This window comes from Vipera berus (assembly GCF_964194415.1).
Source record: "Vipera berus genome assembly, chromosome: 6".
NCBI lineage: Eukaryota > Metazoa > Chordata > Lepidosauria > Squamata > Viperidae > Vipera > Vipera berus.
This window is the reverse complement of record NC_138208.1, coordinates 47,279,890-47,302,634: the sequence shown is the minus strand read 5'-3', so window position 1 is coordinate 47,302,634 and position 22,745 is coordinate 47,279,890. Positions and strand designations below refer to the sequence as shown.

Here is a 22,745-nt window from a genome sequence, read left to right as displayed (position 1 = left end):
TCTCTAACTGTAAATTTTTGTAATACACAGCAGTCAATCCATCCGTACCTGGCGCTTTACCCACTTTCAATTGTTTAATTGCTAAAAAAATTTCTTCCTCAGTTATCAATTGATTCATTTCTTCCTTTTGTTCTTGTGTAAGAACAGGAATATTAGCGTTCATCAAATATTCATCAATATCTGCCTCACTAATCTTATCTCTAGCATATAACTTAGAATAAAAATCAACCAAATTCTTCTTAATAAGACTCTGCTGATACACTACCTTACCCTTATGTTCTATTCTATCTATATTAGAAGCCCTTTGCTTCTTCCTTAACAAATAAGCTAACCATCTACCTGGTTTATTGGCATTGCAAAAAGTATTATGTCTAGCATACCGTACGTTAGTTGCCACTTGATCAGCCATCAACTTGTCGAACTGTCCCCTTAAATTAATTACCTCTTTAATCTTCACATCCGATGGATTCAAAATTAAAGCCTTTTCTTTTCCCCTAATTTCATTCTCTAATTCCTTCCTCCTGAATTCCAGATTGCGTCTATATTTGTTATTCAAATATATTAATACACCTCTCATATAAGCTTTACTAGCATCCCAGACCATTTCAATAGAAGTGCCTTTATGCATATTAATTTTAAAAAAATCCTTCATCTGTTTTTTACATTCTTCCACATTTTCCTGATTTCTAAACAAATTCTCATTTAGACGCCAGGAACGCCTATCTCTATTATCTTTTTCTATCTCTAACCAGACTGGACTATGATCAGACATAGTTCTTGGACAAATATTAATCTTCTTAATCCTAGAAAAGAAATCAGTAATTAGTATAAAGTCAATCCTAGAAAAAGATTGATGTCTATCAGAAAAAAAGTATAGTCCTTCTCTTGCAAATTTCTTTCTCTCCAAATATCTCGCAATTCCAAATCGTCCTTCATTTCAAAAAAAAGATTTAGGCAGTTTAGCATGACTTGGAATACTTAAAAAAAAAAAAAACCTCTTGTCCATTTGTACATCCAAAATACCATTCCAGTCCCCCATAAAAATAAAAGATTTATAATCCCATTGAGTAATCTTGCTGTGTAATAAACTATAAAAGTCTGCTTGTTGATGATTAGGAGCATATAATCCAACCAGAAGTGTTTTCTTGCCTTCTATTAACAGTTCAATTATAACATATCTTCCTTGTTTATCTGCTTCAATTAACTCCGCTGTCAAGGTATTCTTAACATAAACAACCACTCCATTTTTCTTACCCGTTGCGGAGGCAATAAATTGTGTACCCAGTCTTGAATTTAATAAGTACTTTTGATCCGTAACTCTAATATGTGTTTCTTGTAAACAAATAACATCATTCTTAAATTGTTTTAAATATTGAAAAACTTTCTTTCTCTTCTGTGGTGAATTTAAGCCATTAACATTCCAGGTTAGAAACTTTGTCGCCATCCTTCGTGACCCGAAGCTTTTGGAGCGCTTCTTCCAAAATCACCTGCACTCTCTTAGGTCGCGCTCCTCCCACAGCTTCACTATAAGTAAGTTTTGGAGGTGCCATCATGACTTTCTGCTGTTCTTGTTCTTGCTCTCGTCTCATTCGTCTCGAAGCAGCACGCGTCATCCTCTGGTCTCTGGCCTCCTCTGATGATACTGAAATTTGATCCACTCCTGTAGCTTTCTCATCTATCTGCGTTGTTCCTTCAGCACCTTGTAAATTTTCACTGCGTAATTGAGGCTCTCCCTCACCATTCTTCTTTGTAGATTCCAAAAGTGGTATGGGGACTGCTTTTAAAACATTACTATAAAAATCACGTGCCTGCAACACTGTAGTAAGACGATGTCTCATGCCTTCATGCATCACCACCATACCCACTGGTATCTCCCATCTGAACTTAATATCACGTCGTCTTAATTCTTGTGCCAAAAAGGCAAATTCCTTCCTTCTCCTTAGGATTCTTGGAGGGATCTCTTTTAAAATCAAAACTTCTTGCTCAGCAATTGCAAATTTAGTATTGTAAAAGGCTTGAATAACCTCATTTCTAATTGCTCTCTTTGTAAAATAAACCACCACATCTCTGGGTAATTTCCTTTGTCTTGAAATCCACGAATTAACACGGAAAATTTTGTCTATATCTTCCATAATTGCATCTGCTGGTCGCCCCAACACACCTTCCAAAGCCTCAGAAACTATTTTCTTCACATTTTCTTTAGAATCCTCTTTTAAGCCTCTAATTCTCACAGCAAACTCCATCTCATGGTACTGTACCAAGGTCAAGTCACCATCAATTTTATCCACCACATTTTCAGTCTCTGTCATTTTTGCATCTAATCTGATATTATTTTGACTGAGATCTTCCACTCTCTCGTCCAAGTGCTCTATGCATATAGCCATGCCTTGAAATGCAAGTAAGATGTCTGTTAACTTCTCATCCATAAGCTCTGTAAGCTTCTCATCCATAAGCTCAACTAATTGTTGCAATTGCTTTTCCATAGCCTCTTGCAACACATCCTGCAAGTCTTTAACTGTAAACGTTGGTACAGGTGCAGGTGCAAGTGCAGAGGGAGGGGGCATTAAAGCTTGTAACGAAGATTGCTGCACCGGAGAAGCCCCCGCGCTTCTAGGAACTTTAGAAGATTTGGCAGCCATTTTCACCCACTATTGCCTGCTACGCACTTTCACTTTCAAACTCCACAAAGTCCATTGAGTTAAAGATCATAAATTCACTTTCACCTGAATCTCCTGTATCGCTCTGCCTGCATCCAGGTTCTCTAAGGTTCTCTCTTGCTGGCAGGGATGGTTGCTGACGCCCTGCTCTGCTCCAAAAAGCCCGGAGCAGAGGCGCCCCGCAGTCCGGAGCTAACTCAGGCTTCGGGGGGGCTCAATCCTTCAGCCGCCAGAATTTTAGCTCTGGCGGCCCCGGAGAGCTCTACCCCTACCTGAGCGCTCACCCCCTCCTCTTCTCCCGAGGAGCGGGCTTCCGAGCCGTCAAAACAGCTGATCGGCGCTGTTTTCGGCGGCTCTACGGAGCCGGCGGGGCTGACAGCCAGAATGGCTGCCTGCGGCGACGCCTTACCACCCGAAAGTCCTCCAACCAATTTTTTATCCGCTGCCAAAAATTTTGCGCTTTTGAACATTCCCACCACATGTGATAGTAAGTCCCTGGAAGCTTTCTGCATTTCCTTGCTGCTGATGATCTTGATGGTTTTTAATAGTTTCTAATTTTAATAATGAGAAGCCAAAACAAAAAAAAAGTTACATGGGGAAAGGGGACAGACAATGGGTGCAGAAAGAATAGGCACATAAATTCAGGAAAATTAATAATTAATAGTGAGCATGTACAAAAAGAAAATGAGTCAAAGCTTTTTTAATGATTATGTTTCCAAAGCTTTCCATAAAAACAAGCAATGTCCTTATGGCTTCCTTCTATCTCTTTATTTTTTAAATAAAGATATTTACACAGGTTTCAAGACACATGAACTGTGTTCAAGATTTGTTTGGAAATCTCAGCTGTATTTTTCATATAGTTAAACAATAGGTAGGTAAAAACAGTGAATACATGGATGCCTCCATCCATATTTAACTGGTAATGTCTTATCTTTGATTTCTTCCCTTTAGTTTTCTCCCTGTAGTCAGTCTTGTCACAACAAAGCAAAGTTATAGCCCTTTGCAGAAACAATCAAACACCAGTAATCTTATGCTTAACTATTTCTGGGCTTTCTGTGAACATCTGTTGAACCCAGCATTATAATTTTCCTGGATTGTGCTGCTAAAATAATTATATTACTTGGAGCATGTGATTTTTATTTCAAACTATACTGACGTCTTATTCTCTAAGTTTTGTTCATTCTAAAAAAAATTCTCTGAATTATGCACTCCGTTACAGTACTATGATCCACATTTCTTTTAGCAGCTTTTCTGCCTAGCTATCACTTATTTCTTAGAACCTTTAGTCGTTGGAAATTGCATTTTTCTTTGGAAATCTGTTAGCTTATTTTTTCTATGAAAGATTTTTACAATAATGGATTTACTAGATGGCAGAAATGATTCACAGGAGGGTATTTTCCTATTTCAATCATAGGCTATTTTTACAACTATTAGAACAGATGTTGGCAAATGGTAACTCCACATGTTCTGTTTCCATACCCTTCTCAAAATATTTCACGTACTTGGGATAGAAGGATAGCTTTAGATACTGAATGAATAGTTGGAAAGAGAAGAGGTTCATACTCAGGTTCTGAGCTGGTTTAGGTTGTGAAATGACCAGATAATTCATCCAGAATAAGTATTCCTGATAGGACTTTATTATACATGTCCTCTAGATGGCTGTTCAGCTATGGCATTTTCAGCCTAATTTTTCTGAATAACCCATCAGTCATAAAATGGGCCCATTTCCTTGGGAAGATAGCATTGTTGAGTGATGAAACAAGTAGGGAAATATTAAGGCCTGGAGATTCTTACATCAGCGCTCTGAAATGTAACGTTATCCTACTAATGAACATACACTTGTTTCTCCAGACGTTCTTTTGACATTCAGGCAAAACAAGTACAAATTAAGTACATTTCATATTTATAGAACTAGGAACATTGCCTATTACATCAGCAATGGGAATTTTTTAGAGCACCAAAGGTAGTAATAAGCATTCTGCAGTTGTAAACTTCTGAACAATAATGAGTAAGTCTCTTTCCCCTGAAATAACAAGTGTATGCCTCATAATACTGCTGTGTCTATGCTATGATTTCTTAACAAGCGTGAAATAACTTTGCTGTTAAGTGTGTAGTAGAAATTGAAATGAACGTTCCTTTTAGGTTTTGAACCCTATAGCGGTTGCTTTCTGGCTTGTACGAATGACATCCAAGTAGCAGGCAAGCATTGGGTTTGTTTTTATTATATTAGGCATTTCTCATAACGATTACAACACACATGCGCGCGCGGGGAAGGTTTTCCGTGTTGGGTTCAGGCATCCCTGCCCCCGAATGGTTGCTGCATCTGGGAGTAGTTGGGGTGTCCGCGAGCTTCGGCAGAGAAACGGGGCTGGCTTCCCGCCACTCGGCCTCCGCAGGCTGCGCGTTCCAGAGGGGAAGCCAAGACGCCAGCCTGCCGCCGTCAGCGAAGGCTCAAAAGTGGTCTTTCTCCTGTTGGGCCTCCTCTGAGTTCCAGGAGTGAGAACGGCTCGGCTGCCACGGGAGTAAGGCTTTGTTCTCTGGCGCTGTTGCGACCGGGAACCTCTGCAGGCTCCCGAGGGGAGAAAAGAGGAGAGCGAGCCACGAGCCTCCGCCCGTCCTTAAAGGCGGGCAGGCGAGGACGAGACGGCCGAGGCTTTCCTCGACCGGCCTCTTCGGCAGGCCCCGCCCCGCCTTTCCTTCGCCCCGCCCCCCGAAAACCTGGTGTAGCTGAAATGAAAAAGCCGCTTTCAGAAACAACGGGAGGGGGACGGAGGGCGCTTCCTCCCAGCGCTTCTGAGGAAAGACCGGCGGGGAGACCAGAAGCCGCCCTGCTAAAACTGACCGTCGTTCGCCAGAAGGGGAAGCCTTTCCGGCGCTTCCAGGGAAATCCCGCTCGTCCGCGCGCCGCTTCTTTGGCGCGCGCCTTCTTTTCGCTCCCTTTTCCGAAGTTTTTGGCGGCGGCGGCGGGAGGATGCTGGAGAGCGGCGGCAAGCCGGTGAAGGAGGGCGTGCTGGAGAAACGCAGCGACGGCTTGCTGCAGCTCTGGAAGAAGAAGCGTTGCATCCTCACCGAGGAAGGGCTCCTGCTTATCCCGCCCAAGCAGGAACCGGCGGCGGCGGCTTCTTCTTCTTCTCCTGCCGACGGAGAGACGGCGGTGGCCGCCGCCAAGATCAAGCAGTTGCCCTTTTCCACCATGAAGACGGTGGACTGCGTGGAGCGGAAGGGCAAGTACATGTATTTCACGGTGGTGATGGCCGAAGGGAAGGAGATCGACTTTCGGTGCCCGCAGGACCAAGGCTGGAACGCCGAGATCACGCTGCAACTCGTGCACTACAAAAACCGGCAGGCCATCCTGGCGGTCAAGTCGACCCGGCAGAAGCAGCAGCACCTAGTCCAGCAGCTCGGGCCCCGCCTCCTCAGCGCCTCCAACTCCGCCTAGACGGGCACCCCGGACAGGTACTGGCTTTGCCCGCTTCCCGCCTTGTGCCCGCAGTTGCCGGACTTGGTCTCGGCCGCGTAGGGCGCAGGCGGCTTCTTCCCCCTCCCCTCAAGCTCTCCCCGCGTCGGAGGGAGCTCCCCACGAAAGAAACAAGCGAAGCTCGGCGGCAGCTTGAACCCTCTTTTGTTCTGCAGAAGCGCCCACCTTTGCTGTGCGGCTCCTGCTTCGGGGAAGGGGAGACCCCACGCACCAGGATCAATTGTACTGTGATCTTCCACGCGTAGGGGCTTTCTTACATATTACTCAGTACGTGTGCAGAGGCACGTGAGGGAACAGAGTAGGTGAAAGAAAGGGCCCTGCGTGGACTTTATATCTTTTTCCTACAAGCCCTGTTTGACCTGGTACGCTGTAGGAAGTGTGGCGGTACAAGAGGCAGTACTGCATCTGCTGGAAATTGGATAACGGGTCTTTTGCAGATTCCTGTGTTTAAAACTAAACTTGAGTAATTCAGTTCTTAATCGGCTTCTTTTCCTCTTGGAATGTACAGGTAGTCCTCGACTTAAGACTAGTTGTTTAACGACTGGTCAAAGTTACCCCACACCAACCAAAAGGTACTTATAACCTGGTTCCAAAGTTCCATTGGTTCCCCTCCCACCGCATGGTCACATGATGGCATTTTGGATGCTTGGCAACTGGCCCACGTTTGTGACTATTTGCTGCGTCATGCGTTCATGTGACTGTGATATATGATCTTGCTGAAAAACAGTGGATTCACTTAACGACCATGGTGGTTTCTTTACAACCACTGCGTTCTGTTAACCGCTTCAAAAAAAGGTAGTTTAAATCAGATCAATTAGAAGGTGCTCCGATGTATGACTATTATGACTTATGACTGTGATGGGCAAGCTCCATTCCGTCTATGTGTGGTATGGATGCTTTTGAATTCAGGCTTTGTGGTAAGGAAAGAGTTATCTGCTTCATACAATACCAAATCTTTACTTGGTTTTTTTTTTCTTTCCACCTACAAATAATTCCCCAAAAATCTTAGGGCTGAAAAATGAGTAGAAAGAATTAGAGGATAATTAATTCAGTATGTTTTTACAAGAATTGTCTCTCATCTGGGATGGCAAACTGTTCACGTAAAGCAGCAATTATGAATGTGTAAAGGCATAATCAGAGTTTTCTGGTGACTGGCATGTAATCATCCCTGACTTCTCAGCAATGAGACCCAAACCAGTTGGTGATTGTGTGCTTTACAATGTTGTAATAGGGATGTGTTGTTGAGAGCAGTGAGAGTCTTTAGCTAAAGTTTAAGACTACTTATGCAATTTTTTGCTAACCTTATGCTCTTTTGCGAAAATATTCTGAAGGAGAATCTTTCCATTTCATCAGCAGTATTGGATTTAAGAGAACAAGCAATAGGTTTGTCTAATTTGCAAGTGCAGAATGCTGCTACATTACTCAGATTATATTTTATGTGTGTTGTTACAGATCAAATTCAAGAGGCGCTTCTGGAAGTAAGAGGAACAGTGATCAAAGGCTGGCAAAGTAAAGGACGACGAGTACAAGAGCATCAGTTCAGCCCCTGGATTTTGTCCAGTTTTGACACCATCTGTGGGTGCTTTAGAGAAGTACTTCAGCTGTTCTGGGTTTCGGCTACTGCTTAAACTTGGGAAAGGCATATTTGACCTCAAAGGACATATGTCGCACTGTCATTTTTAAAATTCCACTGTGTTTTATTTGTGTGTATATTTATTAGTGGGGATTTTAAGTTTTCAGGTTACTTCTGAATGTAGATCTTCTGAGAGACAATGAAGTGCAGAAAATACTTGCTTTGGTGAATTGTATATGCTGCTGTAGAGGGAGGAAGAAACTGAAGCAAGAAGAAAACAGAAAGATGAAGAATTTACCAGAACTCTTCATGTAGCTTTCACACACTGCTTTGCAACAGTTTTCATCTCAAAAAGTGGAAGGCTTTTATGAAATGAATGTATGAAATGTATCTTGATATGTTAAAGTATTGTACCAACATTCTAAATAATGAGAACACCCGCTCCAAAGAAAGCAATGGCTTTAAATTAAAATTCTGAATTGTTTTGTTTATTCAACAGTCATCTGACTTGTGGTATTATACATTGTATTCAGTAGTAATCAGTTATACCCAGTTTTCATATTCTTTCTTCACAAGCAGAAAATCTTAGTTGACTGACTGACCAGAAAAATAATTATAAAAAAGTTATGTTCTTTTTATATATGAGATTTGTTGGAAGAAGCATACTAAAGACAATTCATTGCACTTCTTTATTTAAATTTGTCCCTAGCCTATAATATTTCTTACTGTGGTTTTACTTTACTCCTTATCACATTATTTTATATAGAATGCCTTAAAGTACTTAATTGGATAATTTTTACCAATATTTCCTATTATTTGGGGTTTGGGGGTCATGTCCTATACAATTTTATACCTCCTATAATCAAAATAATTTCTTCTTAGAACAGTGCTTTAAATAAATACATACATAATGTCCAATTGAATATTTAAACTGTTACATTTATTTTTTGTCAGCTTAATTAACTTCTGGTCTTCTTGTGTTATTTGGAATCTTAATATAACAGAAGAGTTCTAAAACCCCTTTAAGAATCAAAGTCCTTGATCTATTGATTCACACTATATTTCCTAATTATTAATTTGATAAGGTAGCATATACTATGCTTTTCAATCTGGATATTCTGTTTTGAAGGATTTGTAATCTTCCAAACCCAGTTTTTCATGAAATAAAAGCCATTATGATCTAATCAAAGTCAAATTAGACACAGCATAGTGCACCTTGAAGTATTAAATATTTGTATGCAGTTCCATGCATTCTTATCCTGATAAATTATGGAAGGTTTCTGTAAGGCTTCAATTCTTATACTTACCCTACAGAAATGACTAAGCATCAGCTTAGCTCTCCATACTTCTCCAGTTGAGACTGGAATAATGGGCAATTTAAGAAGCTCAGTTGTAGAAAAGTACCAGGTGTAAGAACTGCAACTATAGCCATATACTGTAAGTTCAGTCTTTTATTTGGGGCAAATGTGACCAAATTATGATAGGTGGGCTGTCATAAGTAGATATTTCAACACTTATATTTAAGATTTGAAATAAACATAGATGGGAAGAAGAACAACAGTATTTCTGGCTTTCTTCTGCCTTATCAATAAAATAATATATTTTCCATCCCTGAGCAGTTTCATGTTCTAGAAGGAGGTTTTGGACTAAAGTATTAAATGATATATTGAGTGTATTGTGATTGGTTCAAACACTTGCACTTCAATATTAAACTATACCAAAAAAAGAGTTTATCTCCAACTTCTTAGTTTATTACAATCCAGCAGAAAAACAAGTAATATTTGATAATAGAGGATATTTACTGAAATGATAGCAACATACCACACACAATGGTCAGCAAATCTGCAGTGTTTTATTTTTCAGACTGAAATGGCCACAGGAGTATGAAAAATGATTCTTAGTTTTCATAATAGGAATCTAGTCTAGGTGATATCTTTGAACTGATTGTATCAGAAGTCATTACTTAGTTATTTTATAATCATAGCACCTGGAGATAAAAGAAGCAACTGAACTTAAAAAGTAATTCAGTGACTGAAAAGAATGTACCATCATTGTGTATGTCTGTGTATCTATGTTTCTGCATACCTAAAATATTATATTTTATAAAACTCAAAAAGTTATAGCCATAACATGACCTGCCCAGTTGCTTTTTGATGAAATGATGGTCATTAAACGAGGCATCCGGTTTCCTGTTTTGGGGGTACTTGTTTGCTTTTTTTTTTAATCTAAAGGGATTCCAAAAATAAAGTACATAAAATAGCTTTCTTTACATCCTCCAACGTAGGATATTTCATTATCGATTTTGTTCAAAAGTACAATAGGTTTTTAAAAAAGAGGCCTCTCCTTGATGTTGCAATTGCAACACAGAAAATTTATCTGCAATCCTATAACACTTTGAAAACAGTAGAAGATACCACTAGGCCTACAAACTTTGAAAATGTTTTATAAGAAGTACTTTGGATCTTGTATGAGCATTTTCTGCTGTTCATCATTGTCATCTTTTCATTCTATTATGCTCATGCTGATTTAACAGTTGGGTTAATAAGCAGAAGCATATTTTTTCAGTCTTATATGGATGTCTAAAAAGATGAGGCATTATGAGCAGAGAGGTACTGAAAGCATGCATAGCCCTTTCAGACATGTGTTAGAATTGCATATTTAAGCTAAAATCTCTTGCTATAAAGAAATAGTTTATCTTTCATGCATCCCCAACCAGATGGCTCACAGATTTGTTGGAAGAATATGACTATGAGAATTTTAATAACTGGGCTCTAAAACAACTGGAAAGTAAACATACAACATTAGGGAAGAGCAATTATATTTATGTATCTGGGAGGCAGCAATAGCACTTAGACTTATATACTGCTTCATAGTGCTTTACAGCCCCCTGATCCAGAATTTAGAAAGGGAGTTTCATGAATTAGTAACAGCAGATGGTTTGCATAGATATATTTAGATATTTTTACCCTTTCTATATGGTACTTACCTGAGATACAGTAACACTCTATATAATAATCTAGAGAAAATAGCCTTTATACTGATGTTGCAAAGAAATGGTAGGGTAGGGAGAATAATAATATTCTGTGTCATATATTTGCTTTTCAAGAATACATATGATGTGTTATTTTAAGTTTCTGGCACAAAGAATATCATCTCTTCTATGTTATATTCTGAAAAAAGTCTCTTAATTAAAAAAATAACCTCAGCTGCAAATACTGGCTTTTGCAGATTAGTTGCAATGATGTGATTCCAGGCATTGAACTGAAACAATGTATCAAACCAATGTATGTAAATAAGGTTAAAACCAATGTATACAGTTCAAAGTTTGGAGAAATGTGATTTATTTTTTAACATGCATTCCATTTCAAATAAAGAAACACCTATTGGAATGTTTAGATGATTTTGGTTTTGGATTAGGAATAGATTGCAGTAAATCTAATTGAGTTCAACAGAATTTACTAATCAGCAGGATTGATTGCACTGGAATTGGGCACAATGTTCATGCTCGACTTAAAATGTATAGAGAACAGGTATCATTAGAAGGAAATGTGAGTTACCACTGTTTAGAAATTCAAAATGCATGGGCTTATTTAGAACTAGAATGCAAGTATTTGAGAGGGTTTTTTTTTGTACCCTGTCATCTAATAGTCACTGAGATTTTGGCAACCCAGATGGTACTAAACAATACAACAATTTTATCATGAACGTCAAAATCTGTGTGATTGACAGTGAATTTACTACTATGCAAATAGATGGTTTCAACCTGCAACCTGCATCTAAAAAATAGGTAGAAAACATTTAAAAGGAATCTGAAGTATAGTATCAAAAGCAAGTTTATCCTATTTCAGTTAGCATTTCAAAAAAAAGGAAAGGAAAAGAAAAAAAGGGAAAAAACCAAACCCACTATCAGTGAACTGAAACTAGATAATCTTACATTGAACATTGAAATCAGTCTGCCAGATTATCATAAATATTTGCAGAGCTGCTTGATCCCTATATTTATCATTTATTATTATATGGTGTTTTTTCCACAAAAGCTGTGCTAATTTCACTTGGACTAATTCAAATATGAAATGGGGAAATATCAAGTTTAAGGAAACATCCTTTTCAGTGAAAATGAATCACAGCATCTTCAAAGCTAAACAACTATGCAGGTGCGGGGGCATAGTTTAGTTTCATTCTCTTGATAGCCATGGATTTGGGAAAAAATGTTGACTGTTCAAATCATGTCCTTTTTGGTTAATGACTTTTACATGATCACAAAAGGGGATCTTACAAATGAAACAAGTCACCTGTTTTATTTAGTTTTCTAAAGTAGATGCAGAACCTCTCTGCGAGAATATTATTATTAAATATTACATTGTGAATACTTATTTTCTTGAACACACACACACACACACACACACACACACACACACACACACACACACAAAGAGCCATGGAGGAAAAAAATAGAAAATCCCTATCTGGGTGATATTAAATAAACCGAAAATAATACAACAGTATAGACAAGTCTGCAGAATTCTTCATCAGCCAAATCATTACAAAAACGAAATAGGGAAAAGAAAGAAAACCCAAAATTTAGAGTAAACATTTTAAACTGTGTTGTCTGCAATACAAGTAAATCCTAGCATGAAACTGGGTGTTAAATGTGAGGCCTTTCCTACTTGCAGCTCACCCTGAAATGCACATACTGCAGTTCCATCATTTTTCAGTCATGTCCCCATGACACTATCTTTGTCTTATACATGAGTCACATTAAGTTGCCTTTATCTATGCCAGCATTCTCTTCTTGCCCTACTCCTTCACTGCAAGGGGGACTATTCAAGAACAGCCTTGTTTTTACAGCTGTGTAAAATCCATTTGTTTTGTTTTTGGGGGAAAATAGGAGATTGCAGTAACTCTGAACAGAGACAACTGAGGCAGGATAAGGATTTAGCAAGATGGGTAGCAAATGTCCAAATAGTTTTCTGATGACCCAAGGATGGGTGGAGAGCATACTACTCAGGGAAGAGGGAGGAGAGAGACTATTGGATATTATAGCATTAGATTACACCAATCATCAGGGACAGAAAATATGTGTTCTTACCCCAGCTGTTTGAATTGTATTGGAGAAATTAAACATGAATTAAATCTCACAGGTCCTGATTCTGATCCTTCTTAAGGACTGCAATCATATGCATTCTTACATGGGAATAAATTCTGCAAATTCAGTTATGTTTACTTCTGAGTAGATGCCTGGAGATGCAGAGGATGACCAAAAACAAGAGATGTCACCAACATAGTTGAATTCTCTACTAGGTTGGCTGCATACATGATTGTATGATTGTATGTATCATGCATACATCACTGCTGGGAACATGATTCTATGTTCACAGTGATGGCACCTCTACTTCTGATTGTTGTCCATCCAGGCTTTTACTATGTCCAGGAGAATAACAAAGGCAAATGACAATTCATTCACCTTGGTCAACAGATACATAAAAGAATCAGAAACAGGAAGAGAAAATCCATAATGCCAAGTTCCAAACTCAACTTTATATATACATAGGTAGAATTTAAAGACATAGAACATGAAAAATGTGGGTTACAAAATGCTAAAGAAATTAACAACTTAATTAAAACAAATGAACTTGATTATCTAGTCTGTAAGAAAAATAGAAAAAGAACAGAAAACAGTAGGCTTTGAATCAAAGTTCTGTCTGTTCAAACTGGATGATTTCAGGTACCCTAGCATGTGTATTCAACTTAAATCAGAACATTTTGACCTCTATTTTACACAAGGAAATTGAATGTACTTTAGAAAGAATTGTTTAGTCACACACCAGTCAGTAGGTGGGAGGAATGTACAGTCTTCCTTTTGGATGACATGATAACACTAAACTACCCTTTCCCTCCCCATCTTCACTAAAAACAAAGCATTTTTTTCTGATAAGGCAGATGACTCAGACTTATACAGTACGTAATATTTTCCTTTAAAAAACAGTGCATCACTTCATATATTCTGTCAACTACCAACTAGCCCTTAGAGAATTTCTTCCAAAAATTACTCTGAAGAAAATTCAGAGAATTGTACCTCCAACACATTAAAGGGCACCAGTTTACTCAAAACTGTGATTAGAAGACTTACGCTTACTGCAACCATATTTTGTTGATTTAGTGCCTGCCATTTACTACCAACAACAGAAGTGCAAACCTGAAGTCAAAGCAATGGAGAGAAGAGAAGAGAAAATATAACAGGGTTTTATTTCAAATCTGAGAACAAAACAGCCAGAGTAGAGCAAGGAGTGCAGATGCTACCATTTTATCTCTGATACAGATGATTTAAAGGATTGAGCCATCCAGAACATTCAGAGCATGTCTATTTACGTATCTGCATTGGACTTGTGTGATAGATAAAATATATCAGGGGTAGGGAACATGCTTTCTTCTAGGCACTGCTGGACCACAATTGTTCTGTTCCAGCCTACAACCGGCTATGTTTGAATGTCAGGGACAACCCCTTTTTATAGTCAACAGGCTGGAAAAACCCAACCAAATTTATTTACAAAGAAATCAAAAGTTCAAACAAGAGTTAAACAGGAATAACAGACCAGGACTCTAGCAGAAGATCTTCAAACGGTTGCCTTCAGCAACCAGCACCTCCCACACCTTCCCCTTTTATCAGAAGTCCCAAGGCGTGGCTTCTCATTGCCTTCTCCTCCTCTCACCGAGTTGCCTCATTGCCTTTCTCTGTTCTACTCTGCTGGATTACCTCCTGCTCCTAGCGTCCCTGAATAGATCCAGCTGTGAATCATCTACGTCCAATACCTCGTGCTCACATGGCTAAGTCTGATGAGGAACATGACGGGAGGGGCCAGGCTGAGAGTGCTGCAGTGCATCAGAGCCTCCCTCTGACACCAAAGGCTCTCCAACCCCCCCTCCTCCTCCTCTTCAGAATCATCAGCTGCTGGTATCAGAGGCTGATGCTGAATCACAACAACAATGACTACCAACACACTTTGGGATTGATCATGTTAATCACTAACATTTGGCAAGCCAGAAGACACCCATCCTGGACATCTCAGGCAAAGCTTTTTAAAATAGCATAATTAGAATTCTGCAGCAACCAGAGAAAAATCCTAAAATGATAATAACAGTTTGTGGTTTTCAATACTCTTTTCTGCAGTTATTAAAACAATCAAACATAGTGACTTCTGGTTTGCCATCATGGTGCTGTGCATGCTGGAAGACGAGCTCTGTCTTTCACGTCCAATTTCATCCCTCTGGGGGACCCTGGAAAGGCTCGAAAGTCACCCTGTAAGGGCGACAAGCAAGGAGGGGACCCCGACTTGACCATGGGAGGCGGCCCTTCTGTGGGATCTGGGGAGGCCCTCCAAACCAGTGGAGGAAAGACTGGCCATAGCAACATGGCTTGTCATTAAGTTGCTGACAGCCAAAGACAAAATCACCAGCAAGCACCTTTAAAGCAATGTGCATGAAGCTGGGTGAGATCTGATCTTCTCTTTAAGACTTTAAGTATTTTTTCCTGTAAAAACTGCCCAAAGTATTTTTCCCCTGTGAGGAAAGAGGGAAGGGAATTTCTACCCCACCCTCTAAGAAAAGTGGCAACTAACTACCCAGGGGAAATAAAGTAACTATAAGAACAATTTTAATCTAATTGGATGCTTTTGAAACTTGGGGACTAAAAGTGTTCCTATTCTTACTGGAGATGTTTGTTTTTATCTAAAAAAAGAAATAAGACTTGAAAAACGATCATAAAAACTTTGGACTTAAAAAGCTTTAAACAGCATTGGTGACATCCTGTGGTGAAGTATGGTATTACAACTTGTTAGTGCCTAAAAGAGACTTGGCTTGAAGCCCAGACTCCAGAAAAAACTTTTTTGACCTTGACAGCTACCACCTGTGAAAAACTCAGCTGCAAAGAAGGAACTTCTGGGCGGCATATCAGGCCTATTTGAACTATGAATGTAAACTTTTACTGACTTTCAGAGCTATACGTGGGGAATTGCCTTCCTATTTCCTTACATGAGAAGCATATGTTATTATATGAGATGATGGAATACCTTGGACTATAGACTCTTATTTGACAAACAATTTCTACTATAAAGATCAGCTATAACATGTGAAATAGATGTCCCATATCTAGCTATAAAAAACAAAAAACTATTTTTAACGTTTGATTCTAAAGTCTTCAACTTAACATACTACTAAGAGAATATGAATGAAGATCAGGAAAAAAATCCTTTCCATGTTGAAATTAATACATGAAACCATTCTTTCAGCTTGTGACAAAATAAGATGGAACATAAAGGAACAAGATGCCAGCTTAAATATACAAACCCAGATCTTGACTACAACCAAAGAACTAATAATGCAGAAAATAACAGGAGAAGTGGAACAACTAAACACTAAGACAGAGGACTCAGTTGACCAACAGATCCAGCTAACAGAAAAATTAGAACAGGGAGTGACAACACTGAAAATGGAAAAGACCTTTTACAAAAATCAGAAGAAATTTGAGGGAAAGGAAGAAGAACAGATTGAAGGGAAGATAAACCTATCAGGGCAATTGTGGGAAATTGGAGTAATAGGTAGGCGATCTAATAAATACAAATGGGCTAATATAAAATATTTGGAAATCAGTTGAAAATAAGAATTTTGTTTGCCCATTATGAAATAATAGATATTACTAGAAAAAGAGAGGGAATATTTGAGCTTTTAAAAATTAGACCTAAACAAAAAAATTATGTATATTATTGATCTATTGGTTAACCCAGACAATACATATAATGGTTTTGATTTATTAGAGGGGATACTGTATGATTAATTAAATGGTTTAATATGGTGAAAATAGATAACTTTTAGAAAACAGAACAAGACTATATTCAAATAGATAAGATGTGTATTTAGAATATTAGACTTTGTTATGAAAATGGAAAAAGGAAGAAGTTGAACTAAGGGAAACTGGTTATCTAAAGCTTGGAAATTATAAACACCAAATGTTAATTTGAATATTTATGGGAAATTAAAGCTTGGGAAAAAGCAATAACAGGACATTGATTGTATTTAAGGATTGAATGCAAACACAATTAAGATATGTATAAGCTAAAAATTATTGATAAATGTAAGAAAGATGTTTTTATTTAGTTAATAATAAGAACTGTATTAGCCTAATATGAGATAGTAGATATTAAGGGAAAAAGAGAGGCAATATCTGATGTTGTAAGTTGAGATTTATACTAAAGATTTATGTATGTTATTGAACTATTGATTAACCCAGTCACCACGTTGCTTTTTAAATACTTAATTGTAGAATTAGAAAACTAATAAAATATTATTTAAAAAAAACAGTCAGAACATAGCCTTGTATTTCTGCAACTGTCTATTAAGGAGTAATGGGTAACTATGCCAATTTTACCTGGCTTCATTTCTTAAAAAAAGCAAACAAGCTCCAAAAAGAGCAATGATGTACCCTTTGGCATCTCAAGGGATTTTCATGTCATGTGCTCCACCACAGCTTCACTGTATTTGCATTCTGTAGTCTGCAAAAAATTCTCACTCAGCATCTTTTCTTTTTTATGTCAGCTCATCATTACACATTTTAGAAACTGCCCGTAGGACATACAAATATTATTGGAAAAGTTTTGAATGAAGAATGGTTACAATACTTTGTTGTGAATTTAATAAATATCCATGGTGCAAACCTAGCTGACATTACATTGTAAATGCATTCTGGCTAATGGATTAGATAGCATCCCACCTTTTCCCCGTGTACATTTTGCTTTCTTCCACTCCATCTTGTTCAATTTAATTTTAACTGAATTTTAAATTTGTAATCTCTATTTATTGCTTTAATGGTTTATATCAGGGGTGTCAAACTCACAAAGTCATGTGACGTGTTGCGATGTATCTTGACTTTTTTCCATTGCCGGCAATGGGGTGGGCGCGGTTTCGCCATGATGCATCCGACCTGTGGGCCAGCAGTTTGACACTCCTGGTTTATATAGTATTTTTACTGAATGAGTGTAGGCTGCCTAGAATCACCTTTGGCGAGATGGGTGGCATATAAGCTTAATAAATTAATAATTCCCATAAATAAAATTTTCCCTTTGACTTGTGTGTATCATATATGTGCTGTCTGTGCATTCATTTATTCATTCATTCATTCATTCATGGAAAGTAACCACTCTTTGTAAGGTTACTTATTGGGTGCCACATGTACATTTGGATAATTTTTATTTCAACAGATTTGGAATATAATTTATTATGTGTGCACTTAGAGGTTCTAACTGTGTAATATCTTTTTTTAAGAAATGCAAAACTATCTTAGCAAACATGCTCATTATTATTGGTATATAACTATCTTCTTGGTCAATTTCAATAGCAACAAATCAAGTTAGATACATTTGAACATGCAATAAAGCTCTAGGGTGGAAACCTCTCAAGACTAAGTTATAGAACATTTGGAACACTTTTACTTACTGCAATTATTGTAAAGAAATTGAAATCTTGGCTCTCCTCCTAAAATCATGTTTTGGAACAATCTCACTGGAATTAGAGTGACATGTTCATTGTAATTAATTTAAAAACTGGACACTGTTATTAAGGGATGGGAGTTTGATTAAATAGCAATGGAAAATTATGTAGCTGACTCCAGAAAATACTGAACTTCATTTTAAATTTCTACCTCATTTGATTGCTAGAATGATATTATTGATTTCATGCAATCTTGTTTAACAGTTTTGATGGCTCTGATTATACTGGGGTGTGACCTTAGCAATCGGTATAAGATACACAATTGCCTTTTTTGTTAACACATTACAGTGGTGGTTCACATTCATTGTATTCCAAGAGCTGTGGTGTCACAGTGGTTAGAATACAATATTGCAGGTTAATCCTGCTGATTGCCAGCAGTTCAATTCTCACCTGCTCAAGGTTGACTCAGCCTTCTATCCTTCCGAGGTCAGTAAAATGAGGACCCAGATTGTTGGGGGAAATATGCTGACTATGTAAACTGCTTAGAGAGAGCTGTAAAGCACTGTGAAGCAGTATATAAGTCTAAATGCTAGTGCTATTGATTTATTTTCTCCATCAGGTCAGTGTTCACTCTTACCAATTGCACAGGTAGAATTTCTCTAGGAAATTGTACTCAAACTGCTCCTTCAGGCCTTCCAACAGTAGATTCTTTGCTGTTGTAATTGACTCCATTCACCCTGATGCTTGTCATATTCTTCTCTTTCCTTTTGCCTTTCTCACTATTATAGCTTTCTCAAGATAACTTTGCATAATTCTCCAAAGTATGATAATTTGAGTCTAGACATTTTTTTGCCTTGAGTAAGAAGTCTGGACTGATTTGTTTGATGGCCTATATCTTATTTTCTTGATGGCATTCAAGTTTGTGTCTAATATGAATGCATTAACACTGAATTTCCCTTTAGTACTGATCCTTAGAGTAATCCTGTCCTTGAAAAAAGCAGCTTATGTAGTGATGCATAGTTCTTACTCTCTTAGCTACCTTACATATTTTGTTTTACAGATTAGAAAATAAGAAATAAGGCTGCATAAATCATGGCCTGGAGATTTAAGAAAATCAGCTTCATCTGAGCAGGAGTAAAATTGAGGTTGCCAGGCCAGGTCAATGATATTATAAAGCACTGGTGGGAAAAGACGTTAATTACCAAAGGGAATGATTAATTCTGCTAGTAAAACATGTTATAAGCCAATTCATGCATCCTCTCCATACTTGAGAGACTACAATTATAAAATAGTAGTAAATTAAATAAAGTGCTGCCTAATTGCAATGTCCAAAATGGTAACTGCTGCTTCCAGCTCTTTCAACTGATCTCAGCATAAAGTAAACCTTTGATACCAACTTTGAAAACATGACTGTAATGCCAGTTGTAGCTATTGATAACAAATGCAGTTTGTCAGATAACACAGAATAGACTTCCGGTTTGCTGCTGTGGCTTCCATGGACATTTGGAAGGCAAGCTCCGTCTTCCACATCTGATTTCGCATCTCTGGGGGACCCTGGAAAGGGTCAAAAGTTGCCCTGTAGGGACGACCAGCAAGGAGGGGATCCCAGCTTGATCACAGGAGGGCAGTAGCCTTTCTTCCTGATCCGGTGCAGCCCTCCAAACTGGCAGATGAAACACCTACCATAGAAATATGGCTCGTCACCAGGCTGCAGACAGCCTAAGTCAAACTTACCACCAGGCACCTGCAAAGCAGCGTGAATGAGATTGGGTGAGATCTGAACCTCTCTTCAATCCTAACTATTTTTTCCACCTGTATAAGCTGCCTAAAGTATTTTTTTTTCCCCTGTGGAGAGAGGGAAGGGAAATTTTATCCCACCCTCTAATAACAGCGGCGATTGACTATCCAGGGGAGTTTAAAACTTTGAAACAATAACCTGATTTTGACTGGATTTCTATCCTTCCAAAACTTGAGGATTAAAAGACTTCTTATTTTTATTGAAGATTTGGGTTTTTACTTACAAAAAAGAAGTAAAATTGGAAAAAAACATTATAAAAATCTTGGTGTTTTTTTTAAAAAAAATCCTAAATGGTATGGGTGACATCTTGTGGCTAAACCTGATATTACAACATGTTATTGTCTGAAAGGGACTTGGCTTGAAGCCTAGACTATAGATAAGACTTTTGTAACCTTGGCAATCAGCTGTGAGAAGCCCAGCTGTGTTCTATACTCAGCAATAAAATTATTTTCATTCTCTGACTGTAAAGCTTTTCATTACACCACTAAGAAAACATGGACAAAGATCAGGAACAGATTTTATTTATGTTGAAAGCAATTCATGAAACTATTCTTAAAGCCACTGATGAAATAAGAGGCTACAGAAAAGAACAAGATGTCAGCCTAGATATATGAACCCAAGCTTTGATTACAACCAAAGAATTAACTACACAGAATATAATAGAAGAAATGGAGCAATCAAATACTATGATAGAAGATTCAACAAACACAATTAACAGAAAACTCAGAAAAGGGATTGACAACTTTGAAAATGGAAAAGACTCTTACTAAAGATACTTGTATGTCATTGTATTATCGATTAACCCAGCTGCCACGCAGCTTTTCAAATACTTAAATGTAAAACTAGAAAATCAATAAAACATTTAGAAACCAGCTAACACATAATAAGTTTGAATTTGAGGAATACAGCACACAGCTATTAGCATCAAGACTAATGTTTGTCATTTTTAATGATTTTGGCTTTTTTTCTGTTCCCTGATTCAAAGTTCTGGAGAACACAAATATTTGCACATTTTTTCATTGCTATTTTAGTTGATCTTAATGTACTGCTCAGTTGTGGATTATAGAGAGGGATTTTCTTAAGATCAATGAAAGTTATTACTGCTTTAAATATTCTTATCACAACAGGAACAGAGGTGACTGGATCTAACAGAGGCTCTATTTTATTTATTTATTTTTTATTTTAATCCCATTTATATCCCGCCCTTCTCCAAAGACTCAGGGCGGCTTACAATTTAAGCACAAACCAATGTGCTTAGCAATAGCCTTCATTCTATGTATATGCCTGCTTATTAGGGCTTTCGCCCCCCCCAAGCGGCATTATTACAAAGTCAGCTTATTGCCCCCAACAATCTGGGTCCTCATTTTACCTACCTCAGAAGGATGGAAGGCTGAGTCAACCTTGAGCCTGGTGGGATGCGAACCTGCACTAATTGCAGGCAGCTGGTGTTACTTAAGGAGGCATTAGCCCACTGCTCCACCAAGGCTCAATAGTTCCAGATTCAATATATTCTCCAGCTTTGGATCATGATTACTGATTGATGCAGGTAGGTAGTTCTATATACTATTAATATGTATAGTGTCAAAGTTCCGACTGACAAACCCAACAAAGTATGCATAGCAGAGATGATCCAATCTCTAATGCCAAACTTTATTGAACAAATCCTATAGGCACAGTTGGAAGAAGGAAAAGTCTTCAACTCTCTAAACAATATCTTGCATGACCTTGGTTTCAGACTCAGCAGCTCACCACCTGCAAGGCACATTCCATTCTTCCCCTCTCCCCCCTTGGTCTGTAGGCAAGGCAAGAAACAGAAATGGCTGAAACAGCATGAGGCTTCTTTGAGCTTGACATATAGAATGTAAAAAATACAGAAATCTGGATTAATTCAATAAAGGAGATTCATTATCATCCTGGAACTGGAGATCTAAAAGGAGGGATATTTTGATTTCTACTATCACTTAGGGCACCCAGCGCCTTGCTATACCACTTCCCATGCTTTTAAAGGCAATAATATTACAGCAATATGATAAAAGAACATTGATATCATCTATCGGCCACATAGGGTTTATATGCTCACTTCCATTCATCAAACAGTTGGTAGCTACCCCTGTTGAACTGCATTAGAAAGGGTGAAGATCATTCTGCTGCCATGGACTAGCTAAAGAAATAAGAGATACCACTTGTTATTCAAGCAAGAACACAAGCGAAGGAAGATCAGCTGCATACAAATGGCTGCTTATAGCTTATCACTTTGTTCTGGCCTTGAGAAACTGATCCCCATTGTTTCACTCTACTTCCTTTCTTATGTTTTTAAAAGAGCCTGCCTGTCTTTTTGCATCACTGTTGATCTAAAATAAAGCAAATGATTTTTTAAAAATATAATGTTCATCTCCAGATCTGAAGCAAGATCCAGTTTTGCTGGAAAAAGAAAAGGGAAACGGTTTTTTCTGCTCGTCAATTGCAAACTAGCTTTGCAAATATTTGCATCAGATTTAATATGACTTTGTCATTCTTAGTGCAAAATAGGTCAGAGGAAGAATAGGAAATGAAACTGAACAGCATAGCATGACTTGTTGTTAACTGCCTGTGACATTCTTGCTTGTTTAATGAAGTATTTCCAATTACAGTTTTAATGGGCACCTTGAAATCCATCCTTATTGTGTTAGGAGTCAAATGACAGATGAAAGAAACACTGAGATGTTGATTTCATACAGCTACAGTAATGAGATCAAAGCTATTTTCATGTAACTGAAATTT

At 38.0% G+C, this 22,745-nt stretch overlaps 1 protein-coding gene across 1 annotated transcript; it reads left to right on the top strand.

The window, feature by feature from the left end:
- Window positions 1–5,628: 5,628 nt before the first annotated feature.
- Window positions 5,629–6,096, top strand: PHLDA1 (pleckstrin homology like domain family A member 1; the record flags this gene model as incomplete). Its single annotated transcript, XM_081330624.1, has 1 exon — window positions 5,629–6,096. One exon carries the CDS (start codon window positions 5,629–5,631, stop codon window positions 6,094–6,096), a length of 468 nt encoding a protein of 155 aa, XP_081186750.1.
- Between the last annotated feature and the right edge of the window lie 16,649 nt (window positions 6,097–22,745).